The sequence below is a fragment of the Ruditapes philippinarum genome, unplaced genomic scaffold (assembly GCF_026571515.1).
Source record: "Ruditapes philippinarum isolate M1 unplaced genomic scaffold, ASM2657151v2 ctg3013_1_1_1_1, whole genome shotgun sequence".
Classification (NCBI taxonomy): Eukaryota; Metazoa; Mollusca; class Bivalvia; order Venerida; family Veneridae; genus Ruditapes; species Ruditapes philippinarum.
In genome coordinates, this window is record NW_026866408.1 from 65,235 (window position 1) to 83,977 (window position 18,743).

At 30.1% G+C, this 18,743-nt stretch overlaps 2 protein-coding genes across 5 annotated transcripts; both read right to left on the minus strand.

Moving 5' to 3' along the window:
* Positions 1-233: 233 nt before the first annotated feature.
* On the minus strand, positions 234-4,231 carry LOC132732398 (disintegrin and metalloproteinase domain-containing protein 10-like). The gene is made up of 4 exons (XM_060718811.1): positions 4,168-4,231; positions 3,511-3,707; positions 3,094-3,198; positions 234-2,562 (listed from the first exon to the last, which is right to left on the minus strand). The coding sequence occupies exons 1-4, from the start codon at positions 4,229-4,231 to the stop codon at positions 2,188-2,190; spliced, it is 741 nt and encodes a 246-aa protein (XP_060574794.1). The 3' UTR covers positions 234-2,187.
* LOC132732396 (disintegrin and metalloproteinase domain-containing protein 10-like) lies at positions 3,589-18,053 on the minus strand. 4 transcript variants are annotated; one of them, XR_009626028.1, is made up of 15 exons: positions 17,857-18,049; positions 13,704-13,839; positions 13,392-13,507; positions 10,175-10,337; positions 9,569-9,626; positions 9,101-9,235; positions 8,573-8,728; positions 8,173-8,320; positions 7,512-7,643; positions 7,062-7,189; positions 6,449-6,629; positions 5,512-5,665; positions 4,622-5,308; positions 4,168-4,279; positions 3,589-3,707 (listed from the first exon to the last, which is right to left on the minus strand). XR_009626028.1 is itself a non-coding variant. In XM_060718807.1 (13 exons), exons 1-13 carry the CDS (start codon positions 17,921-17,923, stop codon positions 5,161-5,163), a joined length of 1,722 nt encoding a protein of 573 aa, XP_060574790.1. In that variant the 5' UTR covers positions 17,924-18,049; the 3' UTR covers positions 4,621-5,160. The 4 variants fall into 4 exon arrangements, 2 of the variants coding, with proteins under 2 accessions (XP_060574790.1, XP_060574791.1); XR_009626029.1 differs by lacking the exon at positions 3,589-3,707 and having other exon boundaries at positions 4,167-4,279; XM_060718807.1 differs by lacking the exons at positions 3,589-3,707; positions 4,168-4,279 and having other exon boundaries at positions 4,621-5,308.
* Positions 18,054-18,743: the final 690 nt, after the last annotated feature.

Sequence of the window (18,743 nt, forward strand, 5' to 3'; positions counted from 1 at the left end):
TATTTATTAAAATAACAAATATGTATTAAATTACAAAGAATGTTACTGTTGTAAATCAAACTAGATCTACAGCTGAAACGATCAATGTGCATTATCTGACACCTATAGTCATTGAAGTGCTGTCGATTTTGAAAAAAAAATCATCTTTATTCATATACAATGAAAACCAATAAATAACATAATATTAGTGTTTTTGTTAAAAGATGTTTATTTCGAAAAAAAATATACAAAAACATGTATAAAAAACGGTAAATATTTTGTTATCTGGTACAATGGACAAAAGTCCATAGTAATAATTTAAAATGAAACATCAAATTATTACATATTATGAAGTCAATGAATTATGTTCGGACAATTTACAATATATTATGAAAAGTATTATTACATAGGATTATGTTATTTACAAAAATATAAAGCTTTATGTTTAAATGTTTTAATGATATAGATCATAATAACAAATAAATGTTTCAGCATTGATTTAATTAGGGAAAAAATCATAACGAAAAGTAATACATAAAAATTCAAAAAAATATCATAGCAAAAAAAAATAATGTTCACATACACTTATTTTAAATTTCAATATTGATAACTTTACCATAATAACTGTTAATGTACTAATAATACATTATTGGCATTATTACTTTACATTTAACCAGCTTGATATAAGCAATGAATTTGCCAAGCTTTAACTTTGAACAGTCCATTAAGGGATTCCAACAGAAATTGAGCTATCAACAATATAGGATCTGGAAAGACAAGACTGCACAGAAGTGAAGACTTACCTGATATCTTCACATTTATATATTGAAAATCTATGTTAACCAACTATCACAGAATTTTTGAAAAAAGGTTTTGGTACTTTGTTTAGAAGTGAAATATCATAGCTTTTCTTACATGCAAAAACACAAGTTTCATTGTAAAAAGTGTACATTGTTTATAAACAAATGAATTTTGTCAACACATCTGATGACATTTAATAAAAATATGTTTTCTCCATGAACAATTTACAATGAATGATATGCTTATATACCAATTTAAAGCGTTTAGAAAATAGTATCGTTGTCAAGGATAAAACAAGTATATAAAAATATATACAAAGCTATTGTGGACAGTTGTATGGATAATTATATTTACAAATATATTACTATGTTTTGAAAGACTCTTCCGAACAGTCGACCAATTTTGATTTCGTTTTTTTTTTCAATTGACTAACAAAAACAATGATGATGAAGATACTGGTATTGATGATGATGATGATGATGATGATGGTGGTGGTGGTGATGATGATGATGATGATGATGATAATGATGATGATGGAAATGATGATGATGATGATGATAAACTTTGGATTTCCGAAATCGGATAATTGAAGCAAACCATTATGTTGTGAAATCTATAATGAAAGTATTCAAATAGAAAAGTACTATATATACGTAAATTCAAAATGACAAAAATGGACATTGCACATCCAAAATATTAAATAAAATGTCGACGATAACTTGGTACAACTAAACTAAAATATTCTAAACCTAAACATATTGTCTTCAATCAACATTCATCGAAATGAATATTATATCTGCAACTAGATGTAGCATATGATTGACAAAAATCATTTTGCATACATAATTATTAAGTATCATTCAATGAATTACTGAATTCAATATGTATAGGTCATAACATTAAAGGATATGAATGGTGACAAGTCCAGGGTCCGTACTCTCGGTGCCTGTAAAGGAGGATGGACTCTCAATAAAACTAGAATACATACAAACATATAATTGAAACATTGTATGTTGTGTAATGAAACAGTATCGTAACGGCTTTCTTTGAACACACAATTGTACAAAAAATCCTTTTGAATTGCTTTCCAAGTTAATACTGTATTCCTCAATGTAAACCAATGGTTTATAACAAATACTACATACACATTACGCATTCAGTTTTAAGTCTATAAATACAAAATTATACATATTAAGGAAATTTTTACACAACCACTACCAAATAAAGAAAGATGTATTGTCAAGTAACAATGAAACAACATGATATTTGCAATTATAAGTTAATTACACATGTTATATCATCACGTGATTTGAACTCAATACATCTTTTTAAAAGCATTTCATAAATTACCATGTGAGTAAAAACTTGTTATGTCATCCATCCTTACATAAACAAACTTTGTCGAACTTACAGAAATACATCGTCAACATTTGTGGACGGATTTTTATTAAGAACTTCTAATTCCTCTTCAATTTTCTTTAAATCAAATTCGCTAGTTACTGGTCGACTGTTCATACGTCTAAATGAATCTCGAGCATTTCTCATCGTGCCACTAACACTCCTTAAAGATCCACGAACACTCCTCACTGAGGCACGAAATGTTTTCTGAGGATGAACCACAGAATCTCGGACACTTGTAACCGACTGGCGAACAGATCTGTGAGGGTGACGTAATTCTACTTCCGGATTACTGCTTTTAGTATGTACAGCGCAGCACTTAACAAATAAACAAAATAAAACTAAGCCCGCAATAGAGCAGAGTATAACAGCCCACCAGTATACCTGAAAATAATCATTAATTATACATTTTTAAGTCAATGTAATATCTTATTTATTTGGTTTTACATTTAGACACGGGAAAAACAGTATGTAGTTTAAAAATCTCCTCAAAAAGTATTTTCTTCCGCTTGCTGACAATATCCATAGATATGTGTTCTAAATCTCATTAGAACAACAAAAACATAAACACAAGCGAGACTTTGCGAGAGTTTTATAATATTAAATAATGTCGCATTTGAACTGTTTCTTCCAGAGACACCGTATATATAAAACACTTCAAGCAGATTAGTTTGATAATAAAGACAATTTGAATCAAAATAAGCATTGTGAGATTTTGCAAAGCTAAAAATTTAAAACATGACAAAACGTATTAAAGAAAGATAATACATACACGTTTTTAGTATTTCATAACTTTAATTAACTTTATTGAGTTTTAACTAAGTTGGGTAATCCATTAATGTTGCTATGGAAGGTTAGATCTGTAATTACCTTTGTAGAATACATCATTTAAAAATTTGAAATTCCTAGACTTACCCGTAAAATATATAAAATGCGTTCAGCGCATTCACCGCTTGCAAAACATTGTCTTAATCTAGCCAATGGCGTGTCAGACCTTTTTAAAAAGCCCCACAAGGTGCCCTGTAAAAAAAAAAAAAAAAAAAAAAAAAAAAAAAAAAAAAAAAAAAAAAAAAAAAAAAAAAAAAAAAAAAAAAAAAAAAAAAAAAAAAAAAAAAAAAAAAAAAAAAAAAAAAAAAAAAAAAAAAAAAAAAAAAAAAAAAAAAAAAAAAAAAAAAAAAATGCAGAAATCGCATTTTTCGTAACTTTTATTCCGTCCATCCCCGACCCCCGATAGTATAATGAAATAAGCCATTCCTTAATGCCTTGAACGAAATATCATTTTGTTGATTTACCGGACATTATTTATGAAGGTGGCTCTTTAATTAAAATGACTCTTTTGATAACAGCATTCATGAAGAACTTGTCAAGAAATAAGGTATTTCCCGGAAACTCACCAAAGGCGGTAGGCCCCTGTACAGGAAGTATAGTATTGTCAGAGGATATGTTAGACAACAAATTCATAAACTCTAGGTGTTGTTTAACTTTCGACCTATCATGTGAACTGATGCACTCATGCGATTTCTTTCTTCCTGAAATGTATCATGTGTAATAATGATGTCAATAAATCAATATAGTGAGATGGTGTAATCCATACTGAAATATCGTGTTCAAATGAATAAGCGTCATATGAAATTCTGAATTAGTGCTATATGAAATTCTTAATTAATAAATGTCATACAAAATTCTGAATAAGAGTCATAAGACATTCTTAAGTTACACAATCCATGTACAAAAATGTGTTTTGTAATTAAAAAGATTGTTTGATGAACTCGATATCATAACTCAATTTATGATATGTCAGGCATGCAAAATAGAAGGACTTTAACAATAAAACAAACATACTAAAGACAGACAGGGAAAGGATATCTTATATAATCAATTGAAAAAAAATATTATCTCTTCATGAAATAAATGTGTTCATATTATATCGTTTTCGTTCACTTACTAACACAAATCAAAGTGAATACATATAGAAAATAATAAACTTACGACATCCAATATAACATAAATCTTCTTTTTCTTGTATTGTTAATTTGTCATTATCATTGGACATCTGACATTCTCGCCATTGTATTAATTTACATATAGATGCATTGCAATTCTTGAATATATAAAATGACATAAATGCTGAAAATACGCTAGCGTTTGATAGGGCAGATTCGATGATTCGATAAAGTATGATATCTTACAGTTATATGACACAAAACTCTTATATTTGATGAGTTAATCAATGCAAATAATACATATTTTTCATGATAGAACATGCATCTAACGATAAGGAAATGAAAGTGACAAAATGCTGTATATATCTGATATAAAGATTTGTGACGAACAACATGTTATATACTATTGAATATAAATTAAATATGTATATATAAATAAACAAAATGTACGCAATAAGACAAATATTTAAATATAAATTTCTAATATATTGATGTCTTACCCCGGCATCACAAACACGTCCATTACTGCTACAGATGAAGCCGTCCTCTCGTTGTTGATGTTTGTTTGGTGGGGGACATTGTGCTCCATGGATTTCCCCAGTGACTATAAGTTAAGGAACTAAACTATATGGTGCACCAAATATTTTCCCACTAACAACCAGTCAAGCCACTAACTAATAATTAAGTTTTTTAAAATAAAAACTCCTACGAGTTATTTAGCTTTTATCAAAAATGTATTCTCGCAATACTTTTCTTGGCAAATATATCAATATTATGCTACAAGAAAATCCATTGCATACATGGTTTGATCGAGTCTTTTCTTTAGATATAATGACAGAGTCTTTTCTTTAGAAATAATGACAGATTTAAATCGCCATTCAAGCAAGCAAAACATTATGACCATTGTAACTAAATTGTGATTATTGTACCTACATTAAGACTATCAGACTATGGTAACTAAACTTTTATGATTATTTTACCAAGTAAAATGTACTTTGATGTACTTATATGATAAACTTTGTACGTATATCTGTTCTGCTCAGATGACTTGTAAATATATTTTAGAATTGAAAGGATATTGGCAGAATAATTTGTCAACACATGGTTTTGGGTTCTGGCATACGAAGTTCTGTGTACGATTTATAAATTGACAAACATTGCTGTCACAACATGGTCCTTGGCTTGGGCTAAAATAAAAAGAGAAAAAGCATGCAAATATTGAGTGTTGTAAAAAAAGTATATTTTTATAGCAGATTTATAGTGAAACCACTCAACATACCGATATAACTGTATTTTCTAATAGAATTCATACTACATATATATATATTCATACACATCACACGAGAACCAGAATAAGTTATTTATTACACAAAGTAACTAAATGGTATACCTGCATTTCGCCCCATCTTTGAGGGTACATCTCAAACCGCCAGTTGCATTGTTGGAATGACAACAATTATCTAAATCAGTGTCACAATCGTTTCCACAGTCACACTCTTCCCCGTCGTCAACTATACCATTACCACAATATGGTAACTCGCTATCTGTTGAAATATATTGCCCATTACAGTTACAAACTCTCTATCGATTACATAATAATTCATATGCTACATAATAGTTTGGTAACCATCTAGCTATTGTATTATGGCTGAACATTAAACTTGTTACTACCCGTTGAAAATACGACTTAATATACCGTACCGTTGGCCTAGTGGTTAAGGCGTCCGCCTTCGGATCGGGAGGTCGAAGGTTCGAGCCTCACGGGGAGCGTTAATCGAAGGATGAATGTTTCTCGTGGGACTCGTTCCGAAATGGCCGCTTCGTGAGCCGCGAGGTAGTTAAAATGAATGGTTACCGATTTCTATCCGCCTGGCGCCTGGCATAGTGGTAGGAATCGGGAGGTACATGGTATGCAAGCAAAAGGTGTCTCATAAGTCAAAATGGCTGGCCCTTTCAGTAGGGGTGACACTATAATAAACAAGACCTTTACCTTTACCTTTTTACCTTTTATATTAATCGTCACTCACTACCTGTTGAAATATTTGTTTGGTATTAATTTGGTAATTCTTTACTATTTGGAATGTATGGCTAAATATAAGTTTTGTACCTCAGTAACTGAACATTTATGACTAATAAGATTTTTGCATTCCTTATATAAACTATTACTTCAAACGTATTGGCTGATAGTCCAAATATATATTGTTAGCATAGCGCATGCATTTCTAAAAAAGAGATGTCTAAAAAGATGGGTATCAAAAGGAACGCTTTAAACTAAATTAAGACCTTCAAAAGATCAATTAACTGTACTTATTGCAAATAAAACAAACCTGTAAAGCATATGCGAGATTTATCCTGAGACAGTGCTTCGGAGATGTATTTGAGACTACATTGTGATAGTTTATAATGATTGGGCTTGTCTCCACGTTGAACAATTTTATGCATCAGATAATATCCGTCTGCTGGCTCTTCTTTTAAGTTGTATTCTGAACATTGCTTCATATCATCGTGCTGAAATTTTTAATCACAATTAGTAATTTTAGAATTTTTCAACGATTATCCTTTTTTTTCACCACAGAAAGTATTGATGTGAATTTATAGTGATGCACGTTTGTAATGTCGGTTTTTAGTGGGTAATTTGTTGAAAGAGCTTTTATTTTTCCTTTTTAATAAAAAAAGCGAATACAATTTAGTATATATTTTTTTCTGGTAGTTTGTTTTTGATCAATTACCCTCGTTAAGTGGCTTGTATTTTTTTAGCTTTAAGCCATCCATATTTGCATGTCAATAATCTTTAGTTACCATTAAGGCGCGTTCTGTTGAGAAAATGTACATCTTCTATTTCTGTTATGGAACATTGAAGCTGGACACAAGTACGACATATTATATGAAATCAAATTAGTTTACAGTTTGAACAGAACAGAAATCAACGCATATACATACATATGCGCCGAATCCATGCGCAACCTCGTGTGTAAACACTAGCTGCGTAACAAGTGCTGGCAAAGCTTGTGTACTTTCTAGAAATATTGTGATGAATCCATTGTTTTGATTCGAACAAATCCCACCATCTGTAAGAAACGTACAAATCGATATAGTTTAAGCATTGACAAATAAATACATAGACGTGCAGGGAAAGGCCCACGAGAATGTTGCCAACCCTTTTGTAGTTGGTGTAATTATGTTGATGTATAGTTAAATATGCTATAAAATTTCATTAATCTTTAAAATACTGAAAGGTGTGGCATATAGAAAGCGTATTAAACTTAGACAACTGATATACCTGGTAAATATAATCATTAAAAAATCATAAATATTTGTTATAAAAAGATCCAGCATGTGATAGTAATCATGGAAACGGTGGAATATTGTTTAAGACAAACAAATATTTACCAAGAAGCGCCGAGAAAGCCTTGCCGAGAAGTGGACTTTCTTTGTTGACATACAAAACTCTTGCAGTGATGAGAAATGACAAACAATATTCGACTTCTTCTTCAGGATAATCATAGCTGTATGTATAGTCATCTGTGAAATATGAAAGTGAAATAAGTAAGAAACATAATATTTAAATTCATTACATTTATTACTGCATCAGTGATTTGCAATCCAAGCTGCTCATCCCTTACTCCGCAGAAAAGCAAAGAAATTGTCTTTCAAGACCGGCAAAACTTTTGGTAAATTCTCTGCCCTCATGGGACAATCAGCTGTGTCAATTGATGCCCAAACCTTGGAATGCCTGTTAGACTAAACTTATGCTTTTTTTTTGTTTCTATGCAAATACAAATCTCTTTTATTGAACAACCGAAGCAGGGACAACAAAACGTTTATACATGGCTGGTACGTACCCCTTGTTGAATCATACAATACTACAAAGAATGGGGTTGGGTTACAAATGGCATGCATACATGCATATAGTTTATAAAATATAGAATAGTTTGAAAATCCGCATGAATATTTCACAAGTATGTATGTTACACTAAACCAATCACAGTAAAGATACTTTGTGAAAAATGAAATAATTGTTGACTATTTCTATATTATTATATCATCTCACCTCCACCAATATAATCAGCTTCAGGAACATTGTCATAATAGACAATGTGGTCTTCGAAAGAAAATTGGTCAAGTAGTGATTGACCGTCAAGATCTTCATTGCATAGCACTGATTTACCCTCGTCTTCACAATCGATATCTGTCATAATCTATTTGGTAAATGATAGCTGTCAAGTTTAAAGTATGAACAAAATATGGTTTTTAAATGTCATTGTCAAGATATTTGCATAATAATATGGCACATAGGATATATCCCTTGTATGACATCATTAAAACACATTAACAGAGTTTGGTTCAAAAATTTAAAGCATGATAAAAAAACACACTAAAAAGAAAAAACAAATAAAACACTTAGCATAGTATTCCATGACTTATCATTTTAACAAAGGATGTGCATGTACCTTTATTTTCCTTATCTCGAATTGTATGCCTTTCAATTTTTCTTCCGTCTTTTTACCTTTATTTAAGGTAAATTCTGTATTTTTGAAGATTTTATTTGCTTCCGTCACGTGATTTTCCAACATGTACAATATGTCGTAACGACTCCGGTCCTCGCTCTGCATAAACCAAGATAGAATAACAATGTTAAATTAGATGATTGAATATTAGAAATAAATCATAGTCATGTTGAATAGAATACAATGTATATACAAATTGTATTTTTTGCAAATGAATATTTCACCTTTCGCCTATATTTGCATTATTAAGTAAATTAAGAGTTCAGATATGTTTAACCATAATTTACTTTTCTTTTGCACATGCTTAATAATTCAATCTCAACCACTAAATGAATAAATAAGATATACGTTCAAAATCCTTGGTCCTCGTATATCAGAATCAACTACTGGCATTTTTAATTCGTGTGAATTAGAAAAACTTTTATCAATTAGATGTTAAATTTTATGGTCAAAACATTCATACATTCATACCTGATCTAAACTCATGAAATATTTCCAGACAGTGTTGTCAGTTGTCAGCTTGACTGTACATACATGATGGTCTTGTCCTTGTGATGGTGGAATTAAATCTCTTTTCCGCCGGCCTCTTGGCTTTTTATACATGTCCTGTAAAACCAAATCTTCATCATTTGATAAAAATTTCGAAAGTCATAAAGAATGAATGACAAAATCAGTCGTGCAATCTTTATCATTTGAATAACACATGAGTAGTTTTCTCATAGTATAGCTAGGAAAAACTTAAGTCACATAAAACAAAGTATCTTTTTTACCAAATAAATAACTACTAACTTCTAGTATACAATCAGTATCAAGCAAAGCATTCAATACAGAATAAGTTTTTATGTAAGAAAACTTAAAACATATATTTTGTATTACACGAAAAACTCTTGCTTTTATTTCAGTGCTATCAGAAAATGTTTTCATAAAAACTGGACATACCTGACTCTGACTTATACCTCCAAAAGGAATTGATGTATCCGAATGGTAAGTATGATTCCTGAAAAAGTAACGCAGTCAGTATTTTAAAACTGATTCATGGTGGAATAGAATTTCCTAAATATATGGGAGCAACTTAAAAGTCCATCTCTACGAATTTAAAATAGACTTTTAATCATTTAGTTCGAGTATTCTCAATGATATTGTTGACAACAATGTCGGGTAAGATGAACTGTCCGTTTCGTTAATTTGTTGGTCACATGTTTTGTGCACACGATGGGTATATTTTTAATAAATTGGTGTTAGGCAGAAAATATCATTCATTTAAAATTTCATCTAATCAATTTAGATAAACCGAAATCTCCATGAATGGTTCATAAAGTTTTGTTATTACATTGTTTGTTCAAAGCTATTGAAGACGAGAATAAAGGTCAACAATGCAAAGGCAACTTTCACAGGACGTAGCCCAAGTTACCACAGCTGGACACCCAGAAGGCACCAAACCAAAACCGGGAGTGAACTTTAGAGCGGCGAAAGGAGGAGAGAGACAATTTATGTGTGAAATAATTATAAAAACTAAAACGGACCCATATGGTTACTAATACTCACCATATATAATCTTTTTCTGAATATATCACAGTATGAAAGTATGGCACTGATTTGAACAACCACGAACTAGGAACTACATGATAAATTGTATCACCAGGGAGAACTATTTTACCCTGCAACGTTCCATTGATCACAGCCAAACTTGCTTCACTATCGGAATGTTCTATAAATAGAAAAAATAAGTTTACTTGATACAACAAACATAAAAGAGCTATATTCTTATAAATGGTGTTATTCATTGGTTTAGTTTTGCACAAACATAATAACTAAAACAAAACCAAAAAATCAACAAGAAATTAAACAAACTTATGATATATATTAATGATAACATATTCAACTGTTTCCTTCTTTTGTTTTATATATTTATTGTTTGTTTTGTTTTTGGTTGTTTCTGTTGTTGTTTGTTTGTTTGTTTTGTGTGATTTTATCTATTTATTTATTTATATTTATTTATTTATTTATTTATTTATTTATTGTTTTGTTTTTATTTTTTTCCTTAGTTTTCCCGTTTGTTTTATTTTTTCGGTTTTCATGTGAAATTAGGACGTATGTTGCACAAATTTTGTAATCAGATGTTTGTAAGACATAAACCTTTACTTTAACACTTTTCAATCCCTGCAAAACTTTTAACATAAATATTTAAGACCTTGTCATAGATAATTTACAACCGAGAAGATTGTTAACAGTCACGATAGTATCACAATAGCTTGATAAAGTAGTTCTCAACCACGACACTTTTGACAGTAATTGTGCTATACATTTTAGCAGAAATATGATAAACATCTCAAACACAATTGTGACTTTATTCTGTAATGCATGTCTAATTTTCAACAACAGTTACTTCAAATAAGCGTATTTTCTTACATAAATTTCAATTGAGCACATATAAATATCAGTCGGAGAATTTTCCGCATTCTTTTTGTATCATTATGTTAAGTCACGACGATGTGTAAAGGCCATAAAGTACCTTTTCAATCTTTTGTGTATCGAGAAATGCTTCAAGCATTATTATAGGAAAGAGTACAATCATTGACCATTTGTGTGCAAAGCTTTTCTTACTACGTCAATTGAATTGAATACATATCTGGAGAAAGGGTTTTCCCACGGAAACATTAAAGTCGGCAAAATTACATGAAAATTGCAGACTCGGTTTGGCTCTGCATATTAGGGATAATGAAAGAGTGCAACAACCCTCAAGGCCCCCTAGCACCGGCTTGAGCGGTACTCAATTGTCAAAACTCAAAGGTGCTGGAATCCATGTATTTGTTTATATTTCTGTAAAACGTTTTTATATAGATAAAGTATATTAAATTTTGTTCACCTTTGCCTTAAGGATGGTATAATATATATATTATAATGGCTTTAAAGTATATAAGATGAATGATGCACTGAATGTGCAGTATTTTGTCAAGTAAAGGAAGCAAATGTAAACAAAGAAGTACATTTGTCTATATTGACTTCCATACAAAGTACTCATTCACCTAGATTATACCCACTGCCAACAGAGCAAAATAAGTAAAAGATATTATTCATTAGTATTCATTATTGTGGCAAATGGGTATTTTTGGAAACTTTAACAAGATATAAAGAATAAAAAAGATCTTGAGAAATAAGAATGATGTTATGAAAAACAATCTTAATAGAAAACGACGTTCAAGTAGAAACAATTCAATTATTTCAATTTCTGAAAATATTATCAAAATAAAAGCACTGAATGATGGAAATAATCCAATATATTGATCTGTTACATACACTTCAAAATAACAACATGAAAGAAAACATCCACTTTTTTAAGTGATTAGTGTATTTCATGATTATTTCACTTTTTTCTCTTTTTTTCATATTTCACGTGTTTGAATCACGTTTTCACTGTTCGTAAACAAACATGTTTTTAATAATTAACTACATTTTGTGCGACGTAGTTCCCGATAAAATCCGTAAAATATGATAAGTGAATAAATAAACATCATTACCTGCCTGATAAGCCCATGAAAACTTACACTTATATTCATAACCCACAGTTTTATTTTTTTAAAAATACAACAACAAAAAACAATTATATCAGTTAAGAAACTGTTGACAATTTGACATGAAACATATTCTATTTATTATAGTTTGTTTATATTATTCCAAGGTTAAAATCCATTAATAGGTGCAAACAGTTGGCAGCAGGATCGTATTAAATACAAACAAATCGAAAACAATTTACAGCAATAAAATTTATCTTTTAACATCAAACGAAGATCCACATTAAACTTATTCTATGTTTTTTATAATACTTGTGGAATATTTTTGAAAATATATCAATTGCGCATCTGTAAATGTGCAATGAATTCGGTGCTGTATTAGTCAAATTTTATATTTGTTTAAATCTGCTCGTGAAAATATACGGAATTTTATCTTGTTTCGTGAAAAAAATATTCCATATTTCACTCAAAGAATAAAAACATTTCAATACATTGGACATTATACGTTTTAGTATGTAGAAATACATCGGTTTTTTGTTTTCTGAACAACCTTGTATATTATGTTTGACGTTTCTGTATCTTGGTAAAATTAAGGCGTTCAGGATGTAAGGCATTATCTGCAGGAAAAAGTAAGATAGAAGTTGATAATTGCAAATTCAGATACGTACTTAAAAGGCTCCAAATAAAACTATACTGTATGGCTGTATATTTCTTAATGCTAAGAGTCGTGAAAAGAAATGCACCAACCAACGAATGTGTATCCTCTAGATGCACTTTTATATCTTTCTGTCGGTATATGCTACAGAGGACAGGTCTGAATCATTTGATCTGTACAGATATTTAAGATCTAGTGTGATGGGTTTTCTTACATATAACTGCCATTGCCTTTAGACAAACAAAAGGATTTGCGTTATTATAACTTTTATAATTCATATATATATATATGCGAAAACATATGATACATAAGAATATATACGTACTTTATCTTAATATCTTTTATTTTCTGGTCACACTGGACCATTTATGTTAATACACTTTGCAATTACTTAAGCGGGTGCATGGTGAGGCCGTAAGAAATGTTATAGTTTAAATTGTTTGTCATGGAAAGACTGCGATTTTCAATAACATGCATTTAGTTTTGTGTTAATTGCTCGCTTTAGCTCTCCTTTATTACACCCAATGGGTGCATACCTGATTCCTTCTATTAAAAGCAGGATTTATAATTTCATATTTGTTAAAAAGATAAATACCTGTATCTTTTCCCGTGTAAACAAATGAAAGATCTGGTGTGGTGATTTCCTTTTTATGATGAAGTATGATGTTTGATGATGATTTGTCCTTCCTTCTCAATTCGAGTGAGAAATTTCTGAAAATGTTATCAGAAATATTTTAAAATAAATAGATTTTGTACCCGTCTGTATCGCCGAACACTTGTCATAACATTGTAAATGATATGTTAGAGACAAAATACGCTTTGTAAATGTATAGCGATAAGGTACAGTCTACCGGCTTACATTAACATTTTTCCTTTAAAGAAAACATTGTAACATTCTTCAACTCACTTATTGAAAGCATAAAAGTTGACCCGAAGTAAGTCTCCTGATTTGCCGACTTGAGTGTGTCTAAGGTGAAGGTCGTCTATATCGTAATGTAACGGTTCATAGTACAGCAGCCGTTTATCAAGCAATTCATTATTCGCTGAAAATACATATTAACATAACATAAACATTTATATAATAAAACAACATTAACAAGTCTATATACACATTCGTAAAGAAACGGTAAACGACATAAGACATTTGTTGAGCAATATTTGCTACTCTGAAAATAAATATAAACCTCTTATAAACATTCGATAAAGGCCAACACAAATGATGCTATAAGATATTCGTACACGCCACCTGCACATGTGCAATAGCCAAACTGTTAGTAGCATAAGCCTTAAAGCGGAACTTTGTTGGATCCATATAATAATAAGATCATAAAGTCATAAACATCATGTTCTAGCCGAAAGAAGGATTCAATCATTGATCTCCAATTTCATAATAAATGATACCGTGAATTTTATTGTAAAATGTTGCATAAATAGAGCCTCGTAGGCGTTTAAATGAAGGCGTTTAAATGAAGTTATATCTTATTCTAAACAAAAAACATTTAATTCTTGATGAATTTTACTCAAATTGTCATTCATATGGCAAATTTAATATTGTTGTTAATGTCATCCCCTATACCAGCTTTGCAATGAATATGATCCAAAACATACAATGAAATAATATTTTTCATGAATGGTGTATCATCGTACATTTTTGGTATGATATTTGCTGACATACTCATGAAACAAAAAGAATCCCCAAAAAGGGTAGTTCAAGTTAGAAATTGACACTATTGATGTACCAAAAAATTGAGAAAAATGAGCGATAAATCAAATGTTCTTTTTATGAACTAACGTATAAGTTTCATTCATAAAGTAAACGCTGGGTCAAGTACTTAAATATGATACATACCAATTTCAAAACTATGTCAAGTGTTTATAGTATTGTTTGTTTAGTTAGTGAGGGGCATTAAGTTCAGTTGTATAATATGATAGCGTTACGTAAATCAAGCCAACTATTATATTTTAATATATGATTGAATAAGACGATTAAAGAAGGTTAAGCAAGTGACAGCAAAAGATTGTCAAAGATATATAACAAAATAATGGATATTATAAGATAAAGCAATAGCAAATCAACAGTGCTTTGTGAATTGTTCTAGGAAAGAGACAAATACAAATAAATGAAAGTTTATCGACATCCATCTGTTTGTCTTTTGATAGACAGCATCTCAAGATCAATAAATGTATTATAATATTAGTATTTGGACTTTGTTCAATATCACTATTTTCTAGTTACTCACATAATAGATAATTTATATTTCAAGAGCAATAGTTCAAAGTACATACACGTATTATGAAAACATCTATTTATAAGTTTGACATGTGCGACACAACCTTTAGCAATGTTTTATTTTCTATAACTGATATTCACTTGCCAATTGATATTGTTTTGGCACTTGATTAACTTTTCTTCTTCAATTTCTATTATTTATATTTAGATAAAAATAATATATCTTCTGTCATTTATTTTAATTCTGTTTATATATGGGAAAACAAATATGTTCTGATACATCATGTGATTTTGAACTTTTAAAACAAATATCTATCACTTAACACACTTGAAGCCAAACTTTGCTAACATAGACCCTTTTTTGACTCCTTATATATACTTATCAATTGTTATTGTTAATCATAATCATACTATGCGAAAAGGAAGTCCATTATAAACAAAAATACCCATTGCTTTTTCTGCGGTGAAATTCTAAAAATTCACATCGTATGAAATATAATTGATTTCTCGCAATAAATAGTGATGTAATGAATAATAGACAAGGAAAACTTTTTATAGGCCTATCCTGTTGCATAAAAATATCCTCTTTCTGTAATGCTTCAAAAATGTCGATCTATAACCGCAAGTGTCGATTAGTTCTGTATCACATAACAATATATGTATAAGGATAATAAACAGAAACCAGGATGTAAGTAATTTAAGACTGTTTCAAAAAGTTCAATAAGTTTGAAACATCATTTTTTTTTTTTTTTTTTGGATTTTTAAAGGAGTGACATAACACAGGAAAATGCAGAAGAAAAGCAGAAAGAACGGATTTCGTAGAAAGGTTTCACATGCTTAACTGTTAAGTTAAACATGTTGTTTGTCAAATTATTCTTAAAATGATTCAATGAATGTTGATGAGCGTTTAGACAAACAGGTGTATCTAATACACAGTGCAAATGGACAAACCTCTTTCGTTATTAATACACAGAAAAGATAAAGTTATCTCATATATTTCAATTTGTACTTTTGTATGATAATATATATGAGCCGCATGAGGACAAAACCAACATAATGGGTTTGCGATCAGCATGGATCCAGACCAGCCTGCGCATCCGCGCAGTTTGATCAGGATCCATGCTGTTCGCTATCAGTTTCTCTACTTGTAATAGAGTTGGTAAGCGAACAGCATGGATCCTGATCAGACTGCGCGGATGCTCAGGCTGGTCTGGAAACATGCTGGTCGCAAACGCACTATGTTGGTTTTGTCATGGCATTGCTCAAATTATAATATAGTGTTAAGATTGATACTGTTTGGTGCTGGATATGAAAAGTGAATGAAATGATATATTTTTCTTCCTTTTCTCTTCAACTTCATTTTTACTCTTCAATTGGTATGATAATGATATAACTAGCAAGAACGTCGTCGACTTTATGATTAAACTTATTAAAAGAATCAGCTGATATTATTACTAGCAATCAAACACATGCTTTTAAAAATAGATTAACACGTTCTAAAATAAAATCGGATATTACTCACCAAGCAAAGTATCAGTAAGGTACAATTTTATCAGAATTTACAAATATTTCAACAATATTTCAACAACTGATAAAGCATTAATAATCATCAGAAAAATAAGTGTCTGATAAATTATATTGTAAGCAGTCATAAACATTTTTCATTCTAATATCGGAAACTACTCATCATAAAAAACCCATAATGCATAGTTTTATTTTGAAATTCCTTTCAGATTTATAAAAAAAAGTCTCAACAACTGATAACGCCTGTATTCACGAGTTAAGTTTGTAAATCAGACTTAAACTTCAACAATAATGCTATTATACTGTTTTTATGATAAATATGCACTACCATGCGTGTGAGGGGTTATGTGGTTATACCAAAAATGAGCATTTACTGCCTTCTATTTAGTCCATGTAACTTTCACTCTTAATCTTAACAAACGACAGATAAAATGCTCATTTGTACATTATAAACCTGAACTAAAAATATTTAGCAAAAGGTTGAGATTGTTATGGTCATAAAATGGATGATCTTTAGACAATCAATTCACCGATTATTGCATAAATCTTTAACTTATAAGTTGTCTTATTGACATCGCTTTAGTACATTGTAATATGGCCTCCTTTAAAGACATGTTGAAATTAAGACCACTTATTGAATTACAAAATTATTTTATAAAAGAAGTTGATAAAAAAACCTTCAGAGGCATGATACAATTGAGACCACTTATTGTATTGCCAAATTAGGTTTGAAAATACTATATTCAAAATGTTTTCTTTTTTCCCATTTATGTATATTGCATGAAATCTGAAGACATCTTTCAGGAGATTGAATTAAGTACTAGCACTTTTAACTTATTGGCTGACCCACAATTCCAAAGTGATTTAAACATTTATTCGGTAGAGATTTGGTCAAATTGAGCTTACTGTAAACGGCATTACCTGATAGAGTATCAGAAATCACTAAGACTGTTTAACAACTTAATCTATCTCTTCAAATTTTAACCTTATCTTCTGATTTTAAGACTCGGCAGCAAAAAGTCATTTTTGTCTTTTGTCACAGCAACGTCTCTTTGAAACAATCTAACTCAGGTTAACAAAATCAAAGTCAAAAATGTGTACTCTAAAATCTTATTAATTCATTTTTACTGCCATTTAAACATAATTTGAAATTTTTAATCTGTTGAATTACATAATCTGTATTATCAAATAAAATGTGATTTTTTTTCTTTCTTAAATGAACCATTTTAAAATATGTGCTCCTAATTAAATGCAAATACTCTCGACCTTTTGTGGGGAAACGAAAGTATGAAAAAATCCAACCAACCTGACAATGTATTTATATATACAATAATTTCCAGTATGCTTAAACTTAACACAATAAAATATCGCATTATGTATCAAATTGCGATGTCCACATCAGATAAATAGTTAAATAGGTTAATAGTTTTATAAAGCTACTTTTACATCTTTTTAACGAAACAAAATTGCTCGTACAATTTCCAGTAGTACACTATAAATGTTAAACTTATCATTTATTTTCCTTCCTGTTTGTACGCATGCGCATAGCCAAAACAGCCTGTCCCTCTTTAAATACTTATCTCCTTTATTTCTATCTTTAATCTAATTATGTCCTCCTTGTAGTCAGTTATGTCACAATATATTGTGATGAAACACATATAACTATAGTTTCAAGTACTTCTGGTTAAACGTATATTCCGCATAAATAGTTGTGAAAAAATGCTTTCATCCACATTTAAGTTTTATTTCTATTTGTCATGTCTCTCACCAAAAGATGAAGTTGAGGTTGCTAAAAGAAACAACTCACGGTTGAATACTCTATTTTTACATAAAAATGTCGCATTATCTCTTTGGTCATAAAGTATACGAACTATCAATAAAACTGAGAGGTTTTATTTCCCCTGAAAATGTTTTAAAAAATTTTTCTGAATGCCAAAAGGCCCTATTTGGAAAAAACGAAAATAATGATCGAGCAAATGTTCTTTAAAAAATTTTTAAAATTTTTTTTTGTAGAAATCCCAAATTGCTTCCCTTTAAAATGGTTAACACAAAAAAGGGGGGGAAAAATCTTTATCCCAAAATTAAAAAAGGGGGTTCTTTTTTGGGATGAGTTGAAAAGTTGGGATGTAAATTAAAAACCAACAAAAATTTTTCTAAATAGACAGGGAATTTTTATGTCGGGAAAAGTTTTAA

What these genes read in the sequence shown, in the direction of transcription:
- LOC132732396 (XM_060718807.1), bottom strand. Translation starts at nt 17,923, where the DNA reads ATGCGATATTTTATTGTGTTAAGTTTAAGCATACTGGAAATTATTGTA. An exon ending in GAGGTATAAGTCAGAGTCAG is followed by an intron (nt 9,236 to 9,568) that starts GTATGTCCAGTT and finishes TTGGTTTTACAG; the next exon opens with GACATGTATAAAAAGCCAAG. An exon ending in ATCTCGCATATGCTTTACAG is followed by an intron (nt 5,666 to 6,448) that starts GTTTGTTTTATT and finishes ATATTTCAACAG; the next exon opens with ATAGCGAGTTACCATATTGT.
- LOC132732398 (XM_060718811.1), bottom strand. Translation starts at nt 4,231, where the DNA reads ATGTCCAATGATAATGACAAATTAACAATACAAGAAAAAGAAGATTTA. An exon ending in TTTATGTTATATTGGATGTC is followed by an intron (nt 3,708 to 4,167) that starts GTAAGTTTATTA and finishes GATACATTTCAG; the next exon opens with GAAGAAAGAAATCGCATGAG. An exon ending in TGAATGCTGTTATCAAAAGA is followed by an intron (nt 3,199 to 3,510) that starts GTCATTTTAATT and finishes TTTTTTTTACAG; the next exon opens with GGCACCTTGTGGGGCTTTTT.